At 37.6% G+C, this 22,228-nt stretch overlaps 1 protein-coding gene across 1 annotated transcript in view; it reads right to left on the bottom strand.

Moving 5' to 3' along the window:
* Window positions 1-20,256: 20,256 nt before the first annotated feature.
* SDC2 (syndecan 2) overlaps window positions 20,257-22,228 on the bottom strand; it is a 35,570-nt gene continuing 33,598 nt past the window's right edge. The window contains exons 4-5 of the mRNA XM_053467202.1: window positions 21,952-22,069; window positions 20,257-20,994 (exon numbers count right to left, since the gene is read on the bottom strand). Of these exons, the coding sequence (XP_053323177.1) occupies window positions 20,831-20,994; window positions 21,952-22,069 (282 nt within the window). The 3' untranslated portion in view covers window positions 20,257-20,830. The remainder of the gene's footprint in view (window positions 20,995-21,951; window positions 22,070-22,228) is intronic.

Raw genomic sequence — 22,228 nt, 5'->3', positions numbered from 1 at the left:
AGCATTCTAACAGGAAACCATTAGACACAGGTTGAGACAAACAGGTTGAGACACGTTTCTGTGTTTGAGGAGTCACAATGACATCACTAAAGGTTATATACTTATACATAACACACGTATAGACAACTAATTAGGTACTTAACTCATGAGTGAAGCAGTGTTCCCGAGCGGTAGAGGAAATCCGAGAGAAAAAAAATGAGCTATTCTCAGATCAATTTGTCAAAATATTAATCTGCACTTTCTACAAATATCATTAACCACATTGCACTCCTCACCATTTTACATCCATTACATCTCAGGTACCGGGGAACAAGCATACTTGGTAGAATTAATCAGCCATGGAATCAAAAGACAAAATCTAAGATTGTGTTTTAGTTACTCCATTATGTGAAGTGGATCAATATGAGCTATGTAAATGTGTGTGTATCATCCTTGAAATTGCCTACATGCTCTTTTTTAATTGTATAAATGTTACATTTTACAAAGATTATTCAACTTTTCAACCCGACAACCGTTTATGACCTCAATCCCTACGAAATAAAGGTCTGTACCGTGAGGACTGTGTACCAATGCGTCATCTTCTTGGTTTTCGATTTTCAGGTAGGGATTGTAACCAATGTTTGGGAGACTGTATTTTATTGTCAAATCTATATATATATAATGTGAAGGGATCAGTTTCTTTGTGACGCTGGGATTTATTTAAAAAACTCTCCAAGTATCCAAATATCATATCATGAAACCAGTAGAAGCTCTATTAATACTTAATGTTATAATAATGTTTGCTTATCTGTTATCTTACACAAATACTCCTTCAGGGCCATCTCTAGGTTCCCTAATACTGTTGCAACTATTATTGTGTGTAGAGGGGAAATTTATCTGTCCATATAGGCTTTAATATTTTTTAGTAGGCTTTGTAGCGGTTAAAAGACTATTGCTCCAAATCGGCTGTGCCATTAGTTTTGCCTAGAATAATAATTACCTTCAATATATTCTGCAATATATAAGCATTTCCACTTTTCCTTAGTAGGTTCGTATTAGGCGCTGCGGAGTGCCCTTTAACTTTGATAACAATCCTGAATAATAAACTGTTTTGAAGTCCGAGCAGTCTGATTTTCGTGCCACAATCCTTTTCATGCTGGCTGCATTGATGATATTTCCTGAAACATCTGTGATAAGCTTCTATAATAGCTACTTGCCAGCTTCCATGTCTGAAAATATTAGTCAATGAAGCTTGCTTTGCTCACTCTTGTGCCACTCACACATCTCTTATCTTCTGCACACTTCAAATTGTATGATTTAAAACTAGGTTTAAATAAGCATTTTCTATTGCTGGTGCTTTGCAAGAGTAAGAAGGAATGCAAGTAAAGGTCAGGCTGAGAAGAGATGGGATTTTGCTTCCAGCCTTTTAATGAGATGAATTAAATCCATATAAAAAGTATATTTGACTATTTGGTTTTTGCAGATCTTTTGGAAGATTTTTTTTAAAGTGGAAAATCAATTATAGTACTGTGCTGCATAAGAAACCATTTTTCAAATTCTATTAGTAATTGTCAGAAAAGTACTTCATCATTTTAAATGCATATTCTTCATACGAGTATACGGATTACATTTTACAGTTAAATATAGTAGTACCATAACTCCAAACATTATATACTGAGCAAAACATTGATGGTGGTACAGCATAACTCTGTCATCATCGTTTTAATTTGCATTTCATTGCTTTTTTACTCTCACACTCTTACACACACTGTCTCACTCTCTCTTTCAATGTCTTCAACATTCTCTGCTGACCGCTTCCACGTCTCTGTCTCATTTCCTACAGCTACACTTCTTATTTTGCCTATTCTGTCTTCTTTCTTTGTCTGCTTCTCCCTGGTACCAGGCCTTCCAGAGTGCATCTGTATGAGGGCTGAGCATCTGGGCACCATGTCGACAGCCTCTCATCAGTTACTCCAATCGTGACTTTGAATTGCTGTTATTTTACTTATGCCGGCATTTACTCTATATAGTAGATTACCAGCTGTGCCGGTAAAACACAGGATAGGTGGCATCCCTACCTTGAACTCCATAGAATCTCACCAATTCATGAGCTTCTTTTGTCTGAAACAAATAATTTTTACATAGACACTGCTGTGAAATTTATAAGCAGTAAAAATTGCTCTATTTACAGGCAAAGGCACTTTCCTTTTTTCTTAACAGGTTTTCTGTGTTTTGTTTCCAGTTAATTACATTGAATGTCTGGACAGCAGTTGACTTTAACTGCTGGTACTGAATGATGGCTGTAACAGATAGTAAAAGAGTGCGACTGTACAGCTCATCAGTCTCTGGCATTTCCTGCCTCAATGCTACCATGTGAGAGAACCTCAACCTACTTTGGTTTTTGTCAAATAGCAAAGCAAAGCATTTTGGGCCACACGTATCAAATCAATGGTAGAGATTTATGAAGCAAACTGATGGTTTCATTGCCAAGTACCTGTAGATACACAAAAACAGAATATGAGAAAGACAAGCTTACATAGTTTTATCCACATATCCTGAATACAAATTCCTAAATGAAATTAAAAAAAAACACTTGATGATACAGAATACTCTCCAGCACTATATAGGGGCTTGCGTTATTGTGTGTTCTGACTACACTACCGAGGGTCCCACACTATGGAATGTAATACATAATATGCACAGCTATGACAATAGGGGTACAATGCAAATTAACAATAATGTAAAAACCCATAATTAAATTATCTATAAAACAATCTATTAGATTTGGTATCTGTCATTCAAATAATCTAGAAGCAAAACAAGATACAACTGGGAATTTATGGTGTCCTGTGTTCTGCGCAAGTTATTTAATTAGCTTTTTTCTAAATTCAATGCTAACACATTTTACAAACATGGATAAAATGTTCTCATTCTGTTTGTTGAAATTTATTTACTTTACTTATCACTTAAAATCAGGTCTGTAAGGGGATTTGAAAAACATTGGTGTAGAATATTGCGTAATTGAGTGTTCTCGCTCACCTTGCTTAATTAGGCCTGTTATTAAATGCCTTTTACCATTAGCGGTTGCACGGCATCACGTTGCACAGGATCACGTTGCACAATTTTTATTTTTTCAAACAAAATTCTTGTTCCCCTCGTTAACACCTGGGAAACACTCACCATTTTATGGGTTACTTTTGACTGGATCTGCTTTTATTGACTGGAGGTTGATGGTTATAACATGTGTTTAGTTGTATGGATTCTTTGGGTGGGCTGCTATTCCTGTTGACCTATTACACATTAAAAACACAGAAGTAAGGAGGACTATGCTAAGAAAATAATAACGTCTGCTTAGCTTTTTAAGTCAAAATTTATTTTATATTAAATGATTACTTCACAGGGAAAGCCTAAAACATTGGTGAATTAGAATGCATATAAGTAAATTGAATTAAATATATTTTTTTTAACTTTGGGTAACAACCTGAAAGCTACCCTACTTCATTTTTATACACACACACCTATTTAAATGAGTTGTCGGATCACACTGACCTTCATAAAAAAGCGCGTATTGTCATATGTATATGTATTCATACGGAATGTCTGGGGTTAGGTGTGAAGAGCAGTCCTTAACACCAAGTGCTAAGAACAATTAATAGAAAACTAAAAGTGCAGCGGAACATGAGGGTGGTATATAAATCAATATATTATAATAATAAAATCCCATTGGTTGCTATAGGGAATGGATCACCTTTTCCACCAGTTGCTATTTACAATATACATTTAGTCACCCCATGCTTTATCTAGATAAGAGAAAAAATCTAGGATGTAAATCAGCTACTGTCCACCACTAATATCAAATGGAAGCAAATTGAGGTTTTTGTTTGTAGTTTCTGGGTACTCGATATGCTAGACAGGTTAAACCTAACCACATCATAGATTGGTGCCCTGGCCCTGTTTTATAGTTTCAAAATAGTTTTGACATCAAGTATGAAAGTTTATTTCCTTTAGGAGACACACCACTGAACATAAATTCATTTAACCCACCTGTAGTCAGTTGTGGATCATGTGTTGTCTTGTCTTCCGACAAGCTCATTGGCCCCATGTCATTTTTTATGTCAATCTTTTTATGAATATTGGAATGTGGATGCATTTGGGAAAAAAACCTAGAGACATCAAAAACACATATTTTATATTCTGAACACACATCACATGTTTTTAAGCCTGGATTTTGGAGTAATTTGTCCTTTCGTGTCCTATCTTCAAGTCTTCAAGGGAGTTTCACAAAGCAAAAAATGTGTACTATATAGAAACCATAGAACCATCTGGCCCATCGAGTTTGTCTGTGCACTTATGGGTTAGTGTGCATGTGTAGCGGATGAGTAAAAATGGCCAAGGAATGGTTGGATCTCTGTAGAGTAAAAGCAGATTACAGGGGGCATAGTTTTTCCTATATAACATATGAAGCACATATTTGCTTGTTTTTTTGTTACATAGTACCATATTGGCCCGAATATAGGCCGCACTTTTTTCCCCCACTTTAAGTCTTTAAAGTGGGGGTGCGGCCTATATTCAGGGTCTACCGCCTGACGCCCGGGACATGCAGTCCCGGGCGCCGGGCAGGCAGCGGGGTTAGGATACAGATCCCCCGCAGCGGTGCAGGGGACCTGTATCCTACTGTCTGATACGCTCAGACAGCCTCCCGTGCCAGCACTTCCCACGGGGGAGTGCCGGCACGGGAGGTTGTCTAAGCGCATCGTCCGAACGTCCGCATGATGCATTTTACACACACCCCCCCCCCCCCGACTTACCAGAGCAGACTCCCGGGTGTCTTGCAGGGCCGGCGGAAGACATCTACGCAATATGCGTATACAACTTCCGGTGCCGGCACTTCCGCTGAGTGCCGGCACCGGGAGTTGTATACACGATGTGCATAGATGTCCCCCTCCGGCCCGCAAGACACCAGGGAGTCTGCTCTGGTAAGTCGGGGGGGGGGACAGAGTTGCAGCATATCTCGGGGGGGGGACAGAGTGGCAGCATATCTCGGGGGGGGAGGAGGAGGACAGTGGCAGCATATCTCGTGGGGGGAGAGGACAGAGTGGCAGCATATCTCGGGGGGGAGGACAGAGTGGCAGCATATCTCGGGGGGGACAGAGTGGCAGCATATCTCGGGGGGGGAGAGGACAGAGTGGCAGCATGTTTTTTGGTGCTTTTTTAAAGAAAAAAACTTTTTCTTTAAAAAAGCACCAAACTTTTAGGGTGCGGCCTATATACGGGGGCGGCCTATATCCGAGCCAATACGGTATATTCACTAGCTGCTTCTTTTGAAAATTCCACTATTGCCAATTGTCACAGAAATTGCAATACGCAAAATAAGAGTATCAGTTCTGCAGTTTAACTCTTAAATGCTGTTCTGTCTCCCCATCCTCCCATTTCTGTCTATGTCCTGTGTCATCAACCAGTCTAGTCCCTCAACATAGTGAATAATTGTATTATTCAAAGTGGAAGGATGGGTGGGAGCCACAACAGTATATCTGCTAGTTGAAACCCATGGTTTAAATCTTCCTCTCTTAATATGCCTAAATATTTTATAGAAATCATTTGGAAAATCTGAAATTATATATTCTATAAAATGATATGACTTCTATATGTACTCGCTTTTTTAGCGTGATATTGCCTTTGAACTGATTCTGTGTGCATTAAACTTTTAGAAAGTTATTTTATCCAGAATTCCCGTTCTTACTTTCCTTTCTTACACATTATTTACCTGGTTAAAATGCCTATGAAGTTAGTTTTAGATCATTACTGCCATTAAGGTATTTTTCAGCATTCACAGATGATTGTCCGTGACTGCCAGCATACGGCTGCAGTAATTAATTTCCATTGCTGAGCCCCAAAGGTCACCGCTAGTGTCAGCAGATGGTTCTGTTGGCTTGGTATTTATATTCCAAGCTTAAGCTACACATGCTGTGAAATGATCTTAAAAAAAGCTGAACAAATGAAAAATAAGGCATATATTTAGTTAGTGAGACGTTTGTTCATGTCTTACTTACGCCTATAAACTAGTGTTGAAATTCCCATTATACAGCTCTTCAGATGCAATGTGATGAGGCCATAGTTCAATAAAACGGAAGCAAAGCTATTAATAAGCCAAAAATACAGTTTTGAACATAAATTCATTTCCTTATTATTTCAAGTCTCAAGAACATCTGATTCTGAGAACAGGAAGTTAAGGCTAGAATGCAAGTGCGATGAGAAATAACTATTGTTTAATCAATAATGTTGATTAAGGTCAATGAACAGTCTCCACCAGTAGTGCGGGGTTTTTGGATAAACTTTGGTTGGTTCATATTCTCAAGCAGATATTTGTGGTATGCGTTCATCCATAGAAATAGAAACCATAGACATACTACACAAGTCTACAAATTGAATCTAAACAGTACACACATATACATACTACCGTTCAAGAGTTTGGGGTTACTTAGAAATTACATTTTTTTTGGTTTTGAAATGAAATGGGTCAGAGATACGGCGTAGGCATTGTTAATGTTGTGGATGGCTATTGTAGCTGGAAACTGCTGCTTTTTAATGGAATATTTTCATGGACATACAGAGGTCTATTATCAGGAACCATCACTCCTGTGTTCCAATCGCACATTGTGTTAGCAAATCCAAGTTTATCATTTTAAAAGGCCAATTGATCATTAGAAAATGCTTTTGCAATTATTTAAGCACAGCAGGAAAACTATTGTGCTGATTAAAGAACAAATAAAACTATCCTGCTTTGGATTAGTTGAGTATCTGGAGCATCAGCACTTGTGTGTTTAATTACAGGCTCAGAAGAGACAGAAACAAAGTCTATGCTTGTTCTGAGAAAAGAAGGCTATTCCATGCGAGAAATTGACAAGAAACCGAAGATCGTGAAGAATACTATTCCCTTCACAGAATAGTGCAAACTGACTGTTACCAGACTAGAAAGAAGAGTGGGAGGCCCCCGGTGCACAACTGAGCAAGAGGACAAGAAAATGTACATTAGAGTGTCTAATTTGAGAAACAGACACCTCACAGGTCCTCAACTGGCAGTTCATTACATGGTATGTGCATAACAATGCTCTCAACATCAACGTGAAGAGGCAACTCTAGGACGTGGGCCTTCTAGGCAAAAAAGACCATACTTTACCTCAGACCGGCCAGCAAAAAGAAACGCTTAAGAAGGGTTAAACACCACAGACAGAGGGAGATTGGAAAAAAATGTTATGGACAGACAAATCTTGGTTTGATATATTTGGATCACAAAGTAGAGCTTAACACCACCTATCAAGCATGGTGGAGGCCATGTGATGGTCTGGGGGTGCTTTGGTAGGGGTAAAGTGGAAGATTTCTATAGGGTAAAAGGAATGTTGAAGAAGAAAGACTATCACTCTGTTTTTCCAACGCCATGCCATACCCTGTGGACAGCACTTGATTGGAGACAATTTGCTCAACAGGATAATGACTCAAAGCACAACTTCAAGCTATGCAAGAACTATTTAGTTGCCATCTGGTATTCTGTCAATAATGGAGTAGCCAGCACAGTCACCGGATCTCAATTCTACCGAGCTGTTGTGGGAAGAGTGCCCATCAAGCCAATTCAAGCTGCTTCAGGAAACATAGGGTGAAGTCTTTACAGATTATGCAACAAATGGACAACTAGAATACCATAGGCCGTAATTGCTGCAAATGGAGGATTGGAAGGACATATTTATTATTTAAGTAAAAAATGATTATTTCTAACTTTAACATCTTGACTGTATTTTCTATTTATTTTGCAACTCATTTGATGGATGTTTTCATGTAATGCACAGAATCAGGATCGGCTCTAGCCCTCATAAAATGCATTAAGTATTGAGTGGTCACTGCCAGCTTGAAACCCATAAGGAAATGAAACATAGTCCATATAAAAACAATATTTATTCACTTCCTTGGACCAAAGTAAATAGAGTACAAAACAAAACCAAGTAGGACTAGGCTAAACACTTGACTCGTTTCGCACCATACGTCCTTTTTCCTATACACATGCTGTGTTTATTATTTGACACCTTTAGTCTTCCCACCCACAGGTAATAAGCTTTCCATGTGGAAATTATAATTACAGAGGAAAATAAGTATATTTGAAAAGAGTATCTGTTAACGATCAGCCACTTTAAACACATAAATACACAAACTTATCGTAGATTGGCTTGTCTAGAGATAAAACATCTTGGTTGTACGATGGACTCATATTGTCAGAAGATTTTTTTCTTGGTGTTTTCAAGTTGACCAGGATAAAAAATATTATTTGCGATAGAGCAGACAAGTGGGATGCGCCTCCGTCTTTTAATAAAGGTTTGAAGAGCCCATTTTAAAATGGGTTTGGCACGGTCTCCAAAAATCTTAATTTACTGGTAGCTTCTGTCTCGCACACAATTGCATAAATATTCCTATTAATGTATCCTGCACAAGACAGAGTCTTGCAGTATTTTTTTTTTACTAAGGGATATTACTAGGCTCTTGCAAAATTCCTTACTTGTACAAAGCCAACTGATCACCATTACTAGCCACTAGGCAGTTATTCCTAGACAAAATGTCTAGTTATCCTTGATTGAATATAGAAACGCAAAATAAGATCCAGACCCACAATAACATCCTTTCATTTTCATGCATATTATGCTCCTGTAAGTGTTACTATAGATTATCTTGGACGGCCTTCTTCTTCACCATGCCATCACAGGAGTTGCCATATACATTCTTGGGAAACACAGTTTTCTAGATAATGCAGTTACAGAATCTGTGAGCCAGATGACAATTCACTGTCACACACCTCCCCATATTTGAAATGCTCAGGGACAATATATATATGTATATATAATCTTTATTTAGCAGGTTTTTACAATGTTATGAAATGTATGGTATCTACTTATAACTTATTTTAGCACCTAAAGACACTCTACTTATGTGTCATGAGGGCAGGATACTGTGGAAACTGTGTTCTGAAGCACCTGACAACACTGGCAAAGCTAAAATCTTGATAAATCTGGCACATTTTTGTCTTTAAAGGTGCACCTTAGCCTTATTGCCGTTGATTTTCCCTAGACTCCAGTGCTTTATATTGCAAGCAAACAGATGCAGGCATTGTTTAGTTATTGGAGTTTGTCTGTTTCATTTAACTCCTCCCCTAACTGTCTCTGCTGAAAGCAGGAAGCATACCATAGTATGCTTGTTAGATCTCCCATTCTAGTCAATGGGTGCTCAGTTCCCTTTGACATCAGAATTAGTAGCCTTAGCCAATTAGATGTATGCTATCTGATCACTGATTTTTTTCACACACATATATCTGCAGCTTCTTTAGTGGTGCTGCTGAGCTCAGTAGAAAAAGCCAGGTGAGGACTCTCGGTTTGGATGCAAATTGGTTTCCAAATGCATTGAAAAGTAAATTACAATTTTGGGCTATAATAGCTAGATCTCTGAAAGGTAAAATGTAAAATTCAGAACCCCTACCCTCACCCCCCAAAACACACACCCACTCAAATCAATTATTTAAATTTGTTTTTGATAGAAATGCCAACAGACAATCAGTAAAAATAAATAATTAAATGAGTGGTCGTAATAATTTGTTATTGCTTCACATAGGCTGTCTCCAAGGCAGGCTGCTGTTTTTTCACATTGCCACATAATTAGACAAACCATAATTTAGTAACAATATTTCTAGTCTGGAATGTGAAACGTGTTGAAAGCATGTGGGAAGATTTGATGATTAGCTTATTTTTTTAATTAATTAATTTATGATTAAAAGCCATGTTACCTAATTTAAGACTTCTTGAATGCTAAAAGTAATTTTTTTCACAAATTAAGAAAAAAACCACAAAAACAAAAAAACCGTGCAGGAGTTCTGCATCTTGAAGGTATGTGATGAGAATAGCAAAGATCTGCTAAGCAAGTTAACAAACAGTTATGCTAATTTTCTTTCATACAGCCATAGCCTGGCAGCTTTTTTAGCTGGTTCAGGGGAACGAAAACCAGAACAGAGAAGATCACTCGCAAACTGGTTCTTGAAATGACCTCATTCAGCACAAAACCGTCATAGATTGTGCATGTCTAATATTGGGCTCTCTAGGAAAAAATCTCTTCTTAATTTTCTTCTGAAAGGTAGAAAAAAACATTCACGTTCAACCCAGTGAGCAGTGCTTTCATTGTTTTATCCTTATTTCAGGGCATGTGCTCCCAAAAAAACATAAGTATGTCTATACACATACACGGGTTTTTCCAAAATTATTATTTTTACTTATATTTGTAAAAACTAGGAGGTATCAAGCAGTTTTGCTATTCACAGAACATCTCTTATCACATTCTCCTATTCCATCTAATTCTCTGTTAGACTAGGATGAAGAACAAACGCATGTGGCAGCGCCATTACATGTGCATTCGTCATTAAAATAAGGGTGTGTGTAAAACAATTTGCTGTAGATATAAAGAACTTTATTAATCTAATACATTGTTGGTTTACTAAAACGGGGAAGCATACCATTAAAAGCACATAAATACATAAATGCACATGAATACATGGACATAAAGCTCCATGTCCCAGACACAAGTAAATCTTACTATACATACCTGTTTAGCAGCTAAAAAATTAATAGCTAGACAATGGAAACAAGACAATCAATTTACTTTGACTCAGTTAAGAATTCAATTAAAATTTCAAATCACAATGGAGAAAGAAGTTTCTCGGATCCTAGATACATCCCTTAATCTATTTATTTATGCATTTATGTTTTGTTTTTGTTATTCTTGTCTTCTTAAAATTCCTCTTTTTATAAAAAAATAAAGATTATAGAAAAAAAAAAAAAAAAAAAAGCACATAAATACAGATTTTGGGGCACAAAGCAGGGAATCAGGGCACACCCATCAACCACTGTATGCCCATATTTTGCTTAGTCCACCACCATTGGAAAACACTTTTGCACAAATGGGTTCCCCTAGTGAGCTCATGTACAGTCAGATAATAGAGACTGTTTCCCAATTGAGCAACTCCATCAATTGCATTGTGAGGAAATACGGAAAAAGTAATAGATATTTTATAGAAATCTTTTAGAGCTCCATCTTATTTTCTTATAGAAGGGGCCCCAACCTGCCACACGCCTTCGTGAAAGCTGATGTAGGACATCATGAAGATAGTACATGCACATTCTTGGCCCAACAGTATTATCAAAGGTACCACGTTTTTTCTCACCTACTCACTGGCCACCAGCACAAAATTTGTAATTTCTACACATCTAACACTAACTTTGCCATCTATTTATTAAAATGTCCATGTGTGGCAAAACTGTGTAGGTGAAACCACTAGGCGAGTAAAAGTGTTCCATTAATGGGCACAGGGGCTTAGATTCCCCAGGTACCAGATGCTTTAAGGCGATGGGTCAATTAGTACCACCCCATAGACCATGTATACCTCTGAGAAGGGCAGGAGAGAGAGGGAGTATCTCCTGAAGCAAAAGAAGACTACGTGGATCAGCAGACTCACCTGATCTTATTCACATCTTTCTTAAACAATACCAGCAACTAGGTACGTTTTTTGGAATAAAATGATCCATAATAAATAGCATTTTGGCATTTTGTGGGTGAGTACTTTAGACGTAGTCTGATATACACGCGTTATCACTGCTTGCTTACTGTGGGATCACTGCATATTTGTGCCATGCATGTGCAATTTGTTACCAAGATGTAGTGGTAAGAATATTGTAAGTATTGCTCCTTTTTATTGTACATAACTTTAGTCATTAGGTTTTTGGGTTTTTTTTAGTTAGGATATACCCGCTTTAAAATCCTTATTTTCGGGTTACATTGTAAATGGTGAATTATTTGGCTTAGATATGAGTGAGCATTATGTTTACAAATCTATTTACCGAAATATGATCTGAGTGCCAGTGCTTTGAAGTTTGTAGAAGACTCCATAATTACATTGATGAAACCACACAGATTTAGCTAAATGTTATGCAGGACACACTCAGCCCTCATTGTACGAAACATCTGCCATGGTTGGTTGTGCATAAAGAAGTTGGGTGATATGTTTTAGCTTGTTGTTAAGTGACTAGACACCCCAGTCTATCAGAATGAGTTATTATAACCTTCATGTACAATAATAAGACAGATGTGCTGTTCTTTCAGACTTGTGATAGTGTTTATATAAAATTCCTCTCTGGATAAACATTTTATTCTCCAGACCTTTCTGTAGATTTCTTAAGAATCCATTGACTATGATTTTACATGTCATGAATCTGCCAGTTCTCATATCAATCCAGTAAATCCCAAAAGAGTATATTAGTATCTACAAATTCACTATTCATTCAATAGTGAAATTGTGGAAATTATAATCTATATTTGCTGAAAATCAAGATATTATGAGCATATTTGTACATCGTGCTGAGATTTAATAAACGTGCTGACACTTCTGATTAAATAAATTCACAAACTAAAAAAAAAATAAAATACATTTTTTAACATAGTGTCGCGCTCAGTGTACTTGAGTAGATGCTGTTGCAGAGTAGGACACTGCGTCCCCATAAGAGAAAGCCATCGGTCTCAGAAGAGTTCTTCACCCTCCAACCAGTTCCCCCTCGAGTTGGAAGGCGGTGGGACTTTCTGAAGATCCTCGGGGACAGACTCTATGCCTGTGAATCCAGGGGCGTCATTATTCCACTGTCCCATACCGTGCGGAGGATCCTCTGGTGGCAGCATCCAGTAACAAGTTGTCCTCGGACTGAAGAAGCAGAACCAGAGGCGCTGGCGGGTGAGCGACATTATGGCTAGTTTTTTGTTTTTTTTTTAAACCCAAACAAGGTCTCATTAATCAAAATCCTGTTTTTTCACCAATGATGTAAGTGTTGAGATAACTTGAACATTCCTTTTGAATTACCAAGAGGAACATTTCAAACTATGACATGTCTCCAGATGATACCCAAAAAGGAATTAGCAATTTTAAAGAAGTATATATTCTCATGACATACAACTAGAAAGGATGAAATATACTGTAGCATTTTACATATCACATATAATATCGAGCATTGACTGGGTAATCTTATTTTCATTAAAGTAACAGTTATCATGTGAGATTGTTTTATTAAATTATCTGTACATTCGGAAACTTTACTTTTTGAAGTTAGTTTTCAAATTATAGAATAGTTTGAGGATTTTTCTGCATGTTAAAAGCCCAATTTTCCCCCTTGATTATACACATTTATGCAGGGCCGGCCGAAGACTTAACGCCGCCTGGGGCGAAGTTTAAAACGCCGCCGCCCCCCCCCCGCCGACGCCGGGGGCGGGGGCGGCATTTTAAACTTCGCCGACGCCATTATCTACCCCCGCCCCCCCCCCCGGTACTTACCTTTAAACAGTCCTGCGGCGAGTCTCCCTGCTCTGCCACGGTGCCGGCTTGTAATGCTGAGCGCCGGAAATTGACGTCACTTCCGGCGCTCTGCATTACAAGCTGGCACCGGGACCGAACAGGGAGACTCGCCGCAGAGGAGAGAGAGAGAGGGGCGCCGAGCGGGTAAGCGAAAACCACTCGGTGCCCCTCTCTCTCTCTCTCCTCCGCTTCAAAAAAAAAAACAAAAAAAAAAAGCGCTTGGGGCGGCAAAGTGCCGCCCCTTCTAAAGTGCCGCCTGGGGCAATTGCCCCAGTCTGCCCCATTATAGGGCCGGCCCTGCTTTTATGAAAGTGTTTTACATACTATTTGTGAGATTCACCTTTGGGATGAGTTATTTGACTAAATTTCATAGACCAGCATAAAGGGCCAGGGGCCTCCAACCTCTGTATTAAAAACACAGAGGAACATCTATGTTCACATGTAACACCTATTCAGTTGAGCATATCTACAAAGAAGACCAAAAAGGAACATGTACAGGCTCAAAATGCATTGTTTTCAATGTGTTTAGGGACCACCCATTGCCCTTAAGGGCTTAAAATACATATAAAAGTAAAAAATAAAATTGGCATAGTTACACCTAAAAGAAATTGCACTGAAAATGACACAGAAAAATATTTTTTTTAGAAAAAAAATGATTAAAGGGTCATTTGAATTGAGGGCACCCAAACTGGGGATTTTTTTGAACATGGGCAAGAAATTTGAAATGCGCATGTTCCAGTTTTGGCCTAGTAGCTTCCACATAACCAATGTATGTGGGGCAATGGTGTTATTGGGGGGGCGTTGCTGAATACAAACGGGTGTTGCCACATTGGTGAATTAAAATCAATGATTAAGATTAAGGTTGTGTTACAAATGATCCGAGCATCCAAATTAACATTAAAATATCCAATTGAAAAATAAAAAAAGCTCAGGCTACAGCTAAAAGCGGTTATGGTGACAAATAAAAATAAATAACAAATTTAACAATTAACCTATTAACCTCATCTCAGTCAGCTGCTAAGTTTCGGCCAAGACATTTGTAATTTAATTTATTACTGGAGAAGTATGGCATCTGTATGGAAAGGATTATTGCTGTAAAGCAGGTAGATTGAAACTTAATTTTTGTATGGTTCAGGAGTTTTGAACAATAACTCCCCCCCCACCAAAACCTTTAAGTCAACAGTTATACTTGTGTCAAAATATTCTCCGCTATGGAAATTGAGTCCCGTCTATGTCTATTATTATTATTATTTATTGTGTTATATAGCGCCATCAAATTCCGTAGCGCTGTACAATGGGTGATAAAGGGACACTGATCTCTTATACAGCACCACAAAGAATGCATATGAGTTTGTAAATACTTTAACATGTATTCCTATAAAAATAAAAATAAAAACAAAAACTTAAGAGGAAACTGAAGCGCCAGAGATGGAGACTACTGCTGTCAACACTGTCCTTATGTCATGTCTAGCAGGCTCATGTTCTTCATGAAATCAGGCACCCTGTGAGATACTCCTATCTGCTTGGCTACCTCCGAGTATCTGTGACTGGCAACTTTCTGGCTCTGGCTACCCAGAGCTCACTCTTTTGCAAGATGTGGGGGGCATACTTTTATTAATGAGGAAGTGGGCCGTCCCGCAATGCTATCCCATGCCTCCCCAAATTTTCCATTCTCTCTTGAAGAAAATATCATCTCCTTAACCTTCCGCCAGATGTTCCGCATACTAACTAGATATGATGTTATATAGCGGTGGCTTACAGAGACAAACTAATTCAATAGATTCAAGATTTATTTTTCTCCCGCAGCATATATTGTGAAGTATACACACACAAAGCCCTTAATTGGTGACCGTATACAACGTAAGATGCGTTCAAATGCCATAACACGTACATGACAGAAGATTTAATGCTATAACCACAACCCATGGGAAGGTGGGTTATGATTCTAGCGTAGACGTAGTCCTCAAAAGCTTTTTCAAGGTTTGAAGAACATATTTCTATAAGTTTTCATAAATGTTTTAATACTTCTTTTTTTTTTTTTTTTAAAGGAGGAAACATTTTAATGGAACGATGATCCTTAGACTTATAAATGGAAACTTTCACAGTCTCCACATTAGATGGATGGGCTTCTCGTTTAATCTGTATACAGTTACATAGATTTGTTAAATGTTTAGGACTTTAAAATGTAACGGACAATTCGATTTGAAATAAACTTCGGCTGTCATGCAGATAACCCTGTAATTTTGTTTCTTCTTATGGAAATGAGAATTAAAAATACAAATATACAGCTACAGTCTATTCACGCACTGGATTGAGGATTCTATTAACATTCACAGCGTGAATGACAAGTGCAACATATCCTACAATGGGATAGATTCAGAAACCAAATTACCCAACCTCAACAGGTACAAAATAAAGATAAATTATATGTCCTACCATCTGGTGCTTTAAATGAGTATTTTCAGACATCTGAATAAACTTGCTGCAAATATATATTGCAAGCCTCTAGCCCCCCCCCCCCATTTTCTCTTCCTATTTTGCATACCTTTTGTTTACTTTTTTATTCCTTCCATAAATTCCCCAAAACTAATTTGAGAAAAGATGGTTCTGCATCAATGGATCAAATTAAATATTCTGGGACGTAAACCACGAAATTAAAAATAAGAAAAGAGATTTTAAAGCATTTAAATCAGACAAAACAGAGGCATCCTATATAAGGAAGCCAATAACGCATGCAAAGTGGGGATTAGATGGGCTGAACTAGAAAAGGAGAGCAGGATAGCCAAAGAGAGCAAAACCAACCCCCAAAAAAGTACATAAATTCTACAAATAAATTAAAAAAAAAAAAAGGAAAGTGTAGGTACACCAAAAACAGAGATGGGGGTGTTCATTAACAAGGACCAGGAAAAAGCAGAAACTATTTTTCCTTAGTATATATTATTGAACCTATGACAATGGATAGGCAAATTTCTACAGCAACTAAAGAAAGTTAATGTTAACAAAGTTCCGGGGCCTGCCGGTATTCACCCACAAGTACTCAAGGAGCTGAGTCTGGAAATAAGTGAACCTCTGTTTCTAATTCTTTTCTTTCAGGAATTGTACCAGAGGATTGGAGGAAGGAAGATGTGGTTCCTATATTCAAAAAGGGTTCCAACTCTAGTGCCCGGAAATTATAGACCTGTGAGCTTAACTTCTGTGGCCGGGAAAGTATTTGAAGGGTTATTAAGGGATAATATCCAGAAATATTGGGAAGAACAGTATTAGCAATAATCAGCATGGTTTTATGAAACATAGGTCCTGTCATTCTACAACGAAATAAGTAGAAGTGTCGATCAGGGTGTCGCAGTGGATGTAATCTACTTGGATTTTGCCAAGGCATTTGACACGGTTCCACACAATAGGTTAGAATTCAAACTGAAGGAAAATGGTCTAGATACAAATTCTTGTTCTTGGGTAGAACATTGGCTTAGAGGTAGAGAACAGAGAGTTGTTATAAATGGTAAATTTTCAAGCTGGTCAAAAGTGGTAAGTGGTGTTCCTCAGGGTTCTGTTCTGGCACCAATTTTATTCAACATATTTATAAATGACCTGGCAGTAGGTGTTGAAAGTTATGTGTTTGCAGATGACACTAAACTAGGTAAAGTAATCCAGTGTGAGCAGGATATTACTGTGCTGCAGAGGGATTTAGACTGGGGGACTGGGCACACAAATGGCAGATGAAATTTAATGTAGATAAATGCAAAGTTATGCACTTCGGGGTAAGGAATGCAACTTACACCCTAAACGGTAGTGAATTAGGGATAACAAATGATAAGCATTTGGGAATTGTTAGACAACAAACTAGGAAACAATGTGCAATGTCAGTCAGCAGTTGCCAAGGCCAGTGAGGTATTGTCATGTATAAAAATAGGCATCAATTTGCAGGATAAAAATATAATTTTGCCTCTTTATAAATCAATGGTAAGGCCGCACCTTGAACATGCTGTGCAATTTTGGGCACCTATTCTAAAGAAGGATATCATAGAACTAGAAAGGGTGCAGAGGCGGGCTACAAAATTAAAAGGAATGGAACACTAATTTAAATCTGTATAGTTTAGAAAAACGTCGCCTCAGAGGGGATATGATAACGTTATATAAATATATTCGGGGCCAATACAAACCATTGTGTGGAAATCTGTTCATAAACAGGACTATGCATAGGACACGTGGTCATGCGTTTAGACGGGAAGAAAGGAGATTTAGTCTAAGGCAGAGGAAAGAGTTTTTTTACAGTAAGGACAATAAGGATGTGGAATTTTCTGCCTGCAGAGGTAGTTTTATCAGAGTCTGTACAGACGTTTAAACTGCAACTGGATGGATTCAGGGATATAATATTTAAATTATGGGGAAACCGCTTATTGATCCAAGGAGAGATCTGACTGCCATTCTGGGGTCAAGAAGGAATTTTTTCCCTAGTGTGTGCAAAAATTTGAACAAACGCCACAACTGGGTTTTTGCCTTCTTTTGGATCAACAGCAAGAAATAAACAGATATGGGAAAGGCTGATCTTGATGGACGCATGTCTTTTTCCAGCCTAATTATGTATTCTAAGGCATTGATCCAACTTGCGGAACTTGGATAATAAAGTACCCATCTACATGCAGCATCTATGTTATTTAAACATTTATTGATTAGGCTGAAACAAATTATACAGAGCTGTCAAGTTTTTAAGGGGGTTATAACACATACATAAATATACATTAATACATACAGACAACAGGCGTTAAGAACCCTTTTGGGGAGTTTGCCATCTAGTTTTATGGAACTTTTACACAAAGTTTCTGGCAAGAGGAGGGAGCTGGAGCACTTCCAATCTAAAGGAATAATGTGGATAATTGAAAGTAGGGGTAAAAAAGGAGTAGTAGCTCTTTTGTAGCAGTAATTAGGGGTATGTGGTTTCAGAATTCAAGAGGATGTATAAGTAAATGGGTTAGTGGTGGGTTAGTGTTTTTATGGACTATATGCAAAATAAACTACACAATTTCCATATGAGGCCTCATAGTGATCTCGTAAATAGGAGCAACAATGTAAACAACCAAACAAAATGTAAACTGCGCATTTACAATTCTCTTATATAAAAGTAATCTATGCATTGGGACAAAAGTGCTGTCATGTGACCTTTAGTAAAACTGTCCCTTTGTGACTACAAGTGTTCAGACTAAAGTCCAATATTTATTAAATGTAAACAATCGCTTGCACATTTCCCTATTTATCGTTAATGCTTGAGTGAAAAAAGTAAACATTTTTCGTGAACAGCATGTAAAAACAGCCAAAAGTAATCTCAGCTTCTCATTACAAAACATTGTGATAAGAAATAAACGACACAAATAGCCATCATTAGGCCACATGATTTTATTCAGTAGTGTTTATGCTCCCGAATTACATTTTAGGTCTATTGATGTAAGACTACAAAATTTACCATTAGATTTTTCTGTGCTTATAAAATAACTTTTTTTGTTTACAGTCATACACTTCGTAACACAGTCTGCAACAAGTTACATGGAATCATAGGCACTTCAAAGGCTTATAAAGACTTTTACAACTTAAATGCATGTGGGAAAAAAAAATAAAAAAAGACAATTGTTCTTGAAACTCCTGTTCGTACCGTCAAAGTGTAAAGGAGTCAAATACAGTGGCCCACGGACTTCGGCAAAATTGTCAGAATACTGCTATAATCTTTGGATTTTGGCTCCAACCACCATAGAATATGGATTGGGAACCTGCTTCTCCTGTCTGCTTTTGGTGGACTGCCACCTGTATTATCCTCAGCATACCGAACGAGTTGCAACTCAACAAAAGCTGCAGGTCCACAGGTTGCCAATGCTGCTACAGGACATATGTAATACATACGTGACCACAAGGATCTGCAGGTCATTGCATGCAGTACACCTTTCGCTCTCTACAGTAACAATGGGTTTAAAGGTGCATCCACTCCAACAATGAACGGCATTACAAAGCGCATACACTCCCCGCCAAACTGTCCGTTTAGCTAAATTATAGAGAAAAAAAAAAAAAGAGCCCCAGTTCCTTGAACCTCTTCTATGCGACCTCTCTATGGACTATGTCGATAAAATGATTAAAAGCAAATGCCAATATTATAACACAGTTTTGCAGGGTAGTGTTTATCGCTGGGCGAGTGCTATTTTGCAGACCTCCCCCAGCAGTCTCCCAATTTACCCACCAGATGAGGAAACTAGTGAGACATGGCTTCCCTAACCTACAGAGAAAGGGGGCAGGAAAGTACACACTTAAGAAAAATATATATAGTTAAGAAACAAACACTTCATATCAGGATACATTAATATTTCAAGCAGACGCTCTGGTAATTTAAACGGAGGGGGGGCAAAAAAAAATTAAACCCACTATAGCTCATTACACTACACGTTAAAAAGCAAATAAAATGCTCTAGGTTTTTTTTACTTGGGTCAATTTGGCATGGTATAACAGACGATGGGGAGGTGGTGTATTTTTGTCGTTTGTGTATACTACTAACACTAGGAATCTCTACATACTGCTGCCCTCCAAATGGGCCAAGGTAGTTCGATAAGAGGAAAATACATAAATTAATCCATCTAGAATTATAAAGACCTAAACACAAAACACTGCAGATTAGAATTGTTCCTTCTGTGAATGTTTCAACTCATCCAAGAGGGAATGCACCTTTAAATGACAAAGTAATTTAATTTGCAACAACCGTTTGTAGGGATGTTCCAATTTTACAGATTAACCAGGAAAAAAAAAAATCTAATAGCATATGCTGAAAAGAGGAAAAAAAAAAAAAAAAAAACAGAATTCCATAAAAAAAAAAAAATATAGCAATGTTGATATTGTAACACAGATTTATACAAATTTTGGAAGTAAAAGTTTACATAGGAAGGAAAAGAAATACATTTACACTAATATATTGTATATCTGAATTATCCTAAGACGATTGCACCATGACAACTACAAAAGGCATTGTTTGGAAAGAGATAAATTAATGAAATTAAAAACTAAAATTTTTAAAGATTTGAGACATGCTAGAAATATTAAACAACCTTTCACAGACCCGAAGCTTTAAACAATCTGTTCCTTTATATTCTGTTTATTCAAAATGGTTTGAGACATTAGTGAATAGCAATGGTCTTATAAAATAATACTCTGCCACCGTTACTCACTCAACAATGTAAGTGTTAAGATCTGACTTTACATTGGGTTTTTTTTTTTTGCTTTTTTATTTATTTTTTTTAAAGGAATACATGAAACGTTTTTAAATACAATGGGATTTTCTTTAATCATAAAGTCGCCATGAAGGCTCTTCAATGAGAAAAAAAAATCTTCATTATTCTATGCAAAAGCTTTATTTAAAAGAAAAGAGTTCAGTGATCTCATAAAAAGAGACACTAAATGGGAGTTTTATGCATAAAACTCTTTAGTTGGTGCCTTTTGGTAGACGGCACTTGAAGGCTTTCGCTCGCCCAGGTCGTAGCTGCCTTCATCCTTCTTCCGCATGCGATAAACCAGTAGGAGAATTAAGAAGACGGCAAACAGGAAACCAATGCCTCCTCCAGCGATAACAGCTGAAAAACAGTTCATATAGTTTGTTTAGTTTTCACATCCAAGTAAATATTACAGAATAATGCACAGATTTGGGAAAATGGCCCAACTATCTAGAAATTTCAAAAGAGATTAGAGTTTGCTCCTCCTCGTACACCAGTAGTACTCAACTCAAAGCCTCGAGGGCCGCAAAGAGGCTGCATTATTATTATTAATTTTTTTTTTTTTTTGATAAGTTCAGCTTTAGCAGAGGCATCTTAATTTAAAACGTATTATACGACTTGCTTTCAGGCAAAAGGATTCAAAGAATGCGCAGCCTTCGAGCAGCACTGATGAAGACAGAATTAGACTCTTATGATGCCCACCGAATGTCTAGACCTAGCACAGGAGAGACTTTTTTTTATATCCATATCCTGCATCAAGGAGAAACCTTCTAGATCAGACAGTTCACAGGTTACGACACTTCACCTTGGGACAAATCCTAGAAATTTCAACTTTCACATTCAAAATCAGGGAGTTTTTCTTTTAAAGAAAGTAAAATGGATAGTGCAGATTCAAACGGCCCTTTTACAGCGAAGACAGTCACATCACAGATCCTTGTTTAAATGCATGTAATTTAACTTTCACATTCCTTATATCACTTGGAAGACCACCTCGAAGTGTCCTAGGAACGTTGACATTCCACAGTTTGGGCATTGCTAGTGTAAGGTGCTGTTCTATCTAAATGGCTTTATTTAACAGTTTACCATTGTCATGTAATACAAGATAAAATTACTACAAGGCAGCTATGGGCTGTGTACATAAAAAACATTAATTGCTCAGTTTTCTATTTGGAAGAGCATCTTGAAACCACTAAGTGCAAGCAAAGATTGGATGTTGTATATAATATACATTAAACCATCTTAAGACATTTCTTACACCTACACAGAGGTTTAGTAGCCAGATGTCCTGTTAATGCCCTTTAAGAATCAAGCTCTCACCTGCAAGTACTTCTGTTCGGTGGAAAAGGTTCTCCGTGTGCTTTTGCGTACGCACATCTATTTCGGTTTTAACCTGAATTTGTTCAGTGTCGCTTTTCCTTACCGGTTCTTCAGACTCCTGTAAAATCAGAATAAAGTTTGTTTCAGAAAGTCGCATCTGAATTATTATAGATGTTAAAAGACGCAAGTTTACAAACTCCTGCCCTTATACACATGTTCATGCTTGCTCTTACTCAAACATCTCACCATACACTTGTTTTTTAAAGAGACTCGCTTA

The sequence above is a fragment of the Spea bombifrons genome, chromosome 5, assembly GCF_027358695.1.
Source record: "Spea bombifrons isolate aSpeBom1 chromosome 5, aSpeBom1.2.pri, whole genome shotgun sequence".
NCBI classification, from domain to species: domain Eukaryota; kingdom Metazoa; phylum Chordata; class Amphibia; order Anura; family Pelobatidae; genus Spea; species Spea bombifrons.
This window is presented reverse-complemented; position numbering and strand designations above follow the sequence as displayed.